Raw genomic sequence first — 5,368 nt, 5'->3', positions numbered from 1 at the left:
GGAGTGAGGTTTTTCTGGACCTGGGAATATTTCCTGGCCTCCGTTACATATGCAGGGTCAGAAAGCTCTTGGATTTGATCAAAAATATCTTAATTTGTGTTCCGAAGATGAACAAAGGTCTTACGGGTTTGAAACGACATGACGGTGAGTAATTAATGAGAGAACTTTCATTTTTGGGTGAACTAACCCTTTAAGGATACCGGTGTGTAATCAAACTAGCAAAAATATTTAATAATCAAACACCCAATGAACAGGTAATTTTTACAAACGTCGGGTGGAAATCTGTAAAACTTTCGTCAGAGTTCCGCAGGTGCAAACCAGGACTGTGGATGCGCGATGCTCACCTGAGGCGTCCGCGGCTGTGGGAGTGCGTGAGGGATGTGTGTCGGCGTACTGCGTGCGTGCCGGGCTCCTCGCTGACGCGCTGGAGGGAGGGCGAGCGGGAGTGCGAGGAGAGCGAGCTGCCAGTGCTCTGCAGGCTGCCATCGGCCGCGGCGTCGATCCCGGCATGTGCCAGAGGGGGCAGGCTCCTCAGAGACAGCACGGGCGAGTGGGCGGGGCCTGTGTCAGCCACGTTGTTCAGATTGTTGTCGGAGGCGGAGCGAGGCAGCGAGCGTGATGATGTCAGCGTGTCGCCTCCGGTCACGCGCCGGCGATTTGTGTAGGAAGGCGTTTCCCTGAAAGGCACTGGAAACAGGAAGAGCAGGTGTCAACAAAAGGTCACATCGAACAAGAGGCGGCCGTACATGACAAACTGTCAGGTTCAATTAGCATAATTTGTAAATGAAGGGTACAGAAACCTCATCAGGCATTCAAAGAGGTAAACAAAAGACGTACTCAAATTACAAAGCACCTCATCTATAATTCATTAGCAAAACACACTTCCTCCTGTCCTGACCGCTAGCACAGCGGTCGTTTGCTTGGGACGTTTTTGGGGTAAAAACTGAACATTACACAACAAACTCTCGTTTACCAATAACTGAGAAGTGAGGCTGTTTTTTCTTTCCACTGAGGAAAGCAATTAGTACAGACCATCAACACTAGATGGCAATATCTCACCTCTCCATGATGCAGGTGAAACTCTGTACTGATGCTGTTTTAAAGCTAATGTGTAGTTAAAAATGCACGGTGTCGTGTATATCAGGGTCAAAAGAGTTCATATGGCTCAATGACAGCCTTATTTAATGATACAACGAGAGAGAGAGAAACAGAGACAAGCAGGATATAAGAGTGCACAGCGCTGTCATCCTGACATATGGTTTGCTGTCAGTCTCATAGCTGATTCTCTCTAATCTCTAATGTAAATTAAGTATTGATCAAACCGCTGTACTGAACATCCACCTGTCACCTGATCAGATATGAACAGCTCTCTGCCAATCAGAGAAGGGCGTGAGAACAAGAACAAGCCACTCAATACATCCTAGAACTGTAGTTCTCAATTGGTTTTGCCTAAATTAAAAACATTAAACGATGTATGTAATATTTCAAGACTGTATTTTGTACCATTTATACTAGGCTTACGTATTTTGACTACTTATTAACTTTTACAATTATTTGGTTAGTTGTGTGTGTGCATTTGAATATTATATTTGTGTATATATATATATATATATATATATATATATACTGTATATATCACGATTAATCGCATCCAAAATAAAAATTTGTGTTTACATAATATATGTGTGCGTACTGTCTGTTTATTTGTATATAAAAATACACACAGATACACGTATATATTTATGAAATATTTACACATATATAAACGTAAATATATATACACACATACATACATACATATATACAGTACATGATTTATATTATACATAAATATAAATATATATTACATATATTTCTTAAATATATACATGTTTGTGCATGTATTTTATATACATAAGTATACACAGTAGTACACACACACACATTGTATTATGTAAGCCAACTTTTATTTGGAAGGCGATTAATCACAATTAATCGATTTGACAGCACTAATATATATATATATGTATATATATTTGCACTATTATAGCACTAATATACATACATTTATAAATCTACACCGTTTTGCATCGTAAGTACATTTCTCTTGTTTTAAGGATGAATAAATAAAACTTTACTGCTAAACAAGACTTTTTTGTGCAGCTCAGTGTTACTCTTTTTACTGCATCTGATTATGATTAATATTACAATAAAATATATATATATGTATTAAGAAAGCTTTAATAGATATTTAAGATTTTTTTCTGAAATATAATATAGAAAAATAACTTACAATTAAATGTAAATAAAATTTACTGGTAAACAAGGCTTTTTTTTAAACCAGTGCAGCTCAATGTTACTAATTTTTATTGCATTTGACTATGATTAATATTACTAAATTAACACGTCAAACCGACAGTACTAAAAATGATCATATATATTACTATTCGTATATTCAAATCAGTCCTCCTTCAATAGTTTCACCCTGAGAAAACATCTAGGGCCACTTAACATGGGCCGCTTGTTTAAGCAGTGTAAATACTGCGCTCTGTAGTCAAGCTGTCTGCTTGTTTAGGTCCTCTACTCTTCCACCCATCCATTCAGAGTGAAAAGGCCAACTGTCCAACCCACTCAGGACACACTCGCTCGCTCTCTCTTTTCCCCTCTCTCAGTGACTGATGGGAAGGAAATGAGAGGAGAGAGAGACAAAGAATGGACACATCCTGAGAGGCTTCAGCATTAGTGACAAAATATCAGCGCCGGTCCTGTAAACGGTGTGTTTTAAGGCCGGTTCTGATTCTGTGTGTGCGTGAGAGCGTCCGTCCCATCCTTCATCGAGGTCACACACGGTTCTGATGAGATACCTGAGCCTGCGGCTACACTCCCATTGGCTCAAATCAAAATCCCAACACCTGCTGAGCCTCGGGGATTAACCCCGCTCCGTTGCCATGACAATGGTACTCCACACTAATGGGTACGATCCATTACAGCGGTACGACAACTGGCTGCTATTCCCCGCCAGAACTAGCGCGTGGAATGAGCTAGCCTTTCCGTCGACGCAGGCGAATAGAGTGATGACTCTCATTCACCCGAACACTGCAGACTCACAAACACACACGGACACATAAGGGGCCGCTCTCATTTTCATGTTCTCTGGCCGTGGCGCTCTGCTGCGTTTGTAAGGATTCATTAACACAAGGGATTGTTTGCGCTTGCTTGCAAATTCGATAGCAGCTAATGATGGTGGAGGTACAGTATACAAAGCACTTACCAACATCTGATGCTTTGTGAGTCTTTACAATTTCTGCCAGGTCAAAGTTTCCAGCTATAATAGCCACCTATAGAGAGAAAGAAAAATTGGTTATTTTTCTGCCAAACGTCCCTGGGCAAACAAAAACCCTAGTTACAGATTTATAACACTGCATGCAATTCATAACAGGATGTTATCCCTAGTAAAAAAATTATATATTTAAAACACATTTATTTCATAATAAGTATAGTATCTATTAACATGTTTACTGACATATAACGTTCGAGACTTACTGATATAAAAATTATAATTAAACTTTATTTGGAGTACTACTTATGCACAATGCGCATTTCTTAATATTAAGCCTAAAATGTGTTTTAATGTCACTATTAATGAGGATTATATGATCTTTGAATAATATCGGTCTTTAAATGCAGGATATTTAAAGTGGACTTGAAGTATACTTGCAGTAGTTCCACTTTAACACAATCAAATACTTCAGTATAGCTGGACTTCAGCACTACTTCCACACAATTAACATGCATTAAGCACAAAATTAGTTGTTCCAGTTTAGCAGACTTTAACTGTACCAGTTTAGTATACCAAAAGTACAATTGCAGGGTATTTTTATTAAGCACATATATATTTAAATGTATTTGTAGTATACTTACATACTAACATTACTAACAATACTAACATTAAATACTATTTCAAATACATTTTAGTATATTTATATTTATTTTTCACTAGAGATGTCATGGGAAATACTTAAAAATTATGATTTGTACAAAGTGATCAAACATCGAATAAAGGATCACTGAAAGGGAAATATGTTTTTAAAAGAGGAAAATAACAGTTCTGTGTCATTAAAAGGCCAAGGCACAAGCACTACATTATATCTGATTATTTCTTTACAGAAACATTTTCCCGTCAAAGTGTTGGCTTTCCTTCGCAGCTGGCATGAGTTTGTGCACAAGATGGATCGAATTGAAATGAGAGCAATGCATGTGTCTGAACACTCATCACCAGCAGCACTTACTTCTACTGTAAACAGTCAGAGTTTGAGACCTTCTGGTGGATGAATCAGTTATCTACGGATCGTAATATTCTTATTGTGCATTTTCTAATATGTTGTTTTTGTTGTTTGATGGTTTGACTTCTATAGTCTGGAAGCAGATGAAGTTGGCCAGTGATCAACATCAAATGCTATTCGAGAACACATTATACTTTCTTAATATGGCATACTTTCTGATTGAAACAAAATAGCTTCAGAAATGGAAAAAATGTAGGCCAGGACTTGATTTTATCCAGTGGGAACTGACTGGATCATGAACAGTGGGCGCTTTGTACCAGAATGGAGCCAGAAGTGAATACAAGTTTGCAGTTGATTGTGTACAGTTACTCCCCTTCTTAAACACAAATGACACACTCACGTTTGAGGAAGGTCAAGGTCACCCACAAGAGCATCTCAATGTATCCCAATTGTACCATTTCTTTTTTAAATCTAGTCTTTATTGGTTGTTATAATTAACTGTAAAAATAATATTGTTAATGAGTATTTTTGTCTTGTTTTCCAGTTAAAATATGTAAAAATATAAAAATAACCAATTTTATCTTGAATATAAGTGTATTTTGACATACCGATCTGGCAGATTGTTCACTTGTGTTTATACACTTATACTTATACACTTAAAGGGGTCCTATTATGCTCTTTTACAAAGTCTTGATTTTGTTTTGGGGGTGTACTAGAACATGCTCTCATGCTTGGTGGTTCGAAAAACGCATTATTTTTCACATAATTTACATTATTAAAATAACTTTCTCCCCAGCCTGGCACAAACGGCTCGATTAGTTCCGGTTGAAGTATACTTGCAGTAGTTCCACTTTAACACAATCAAATACTTCAGTATAGCTGGACTTCAGCACTACTTCCACACAATTAACATGCATTAAGCACAAAATTAGTTGTTCCAGTTTAGCAGACTTTAACTGTACCAGTTTAGTATACCAAAAGTACAATTGCAGGGTATTTTTATTAAGCACATATATATTTAAATGTATTTGTAGTATACTTACATACTAACATTACTAACAATACTAACATTAAATACTATTTCAAATACATTTTAGTATATTTAT

At 37.2% G+C, this 5,368-nt stretch overlaps 1 protein-coding gene across 1 annotated transcript in view; it reads right to left on the bottom strand.

Moving 5' to 3' along the window:
- shank3a (SH3 and multiple ankyrin repeat domains 3a) overlaps positions 1-5,368 on the bottom strand; it is a 265,841-nt gene that overhangs the window by 106,363 nt on the left and 154,110 nt on the right. The window contains exons 10-11 of the mRNA XM_016515151.1: positions 3,251-3,317; positions 345-687 (exon numbers count right to left, since the gene is read on the bottom strand). Of these exons, the coding sequence (XP_016370637.1) occupies positions 345-687; positions 3,251-3,317 (410 nt within the window). The remainder of the gene's footprint in view (positions 1-344; positions 688-3,250; positions 3,318-5,368) is intronic.

Source organism: Sinocyclocheilus rhinocerous, unplaced genomic scaffold (assembly GCF_001515625.1).
Source record: "Sinocyclocheilus rhinocerous isolate Xijiao unplaced genomic scaffold, SAMN03320098_v1.1 scaffold717, whole genome shotgun sequence".
Lineage (NCBI taxonomy): Eukaryota > Metazoa > Chordata > Actinopteri > Cypriniformes > Cyprinidae > Sinocyclocheilus > Sinocyclocheilus rhinocerous.
This window is presented reverse-complemented; position numbering and strand designations above follow the sequence as displayed.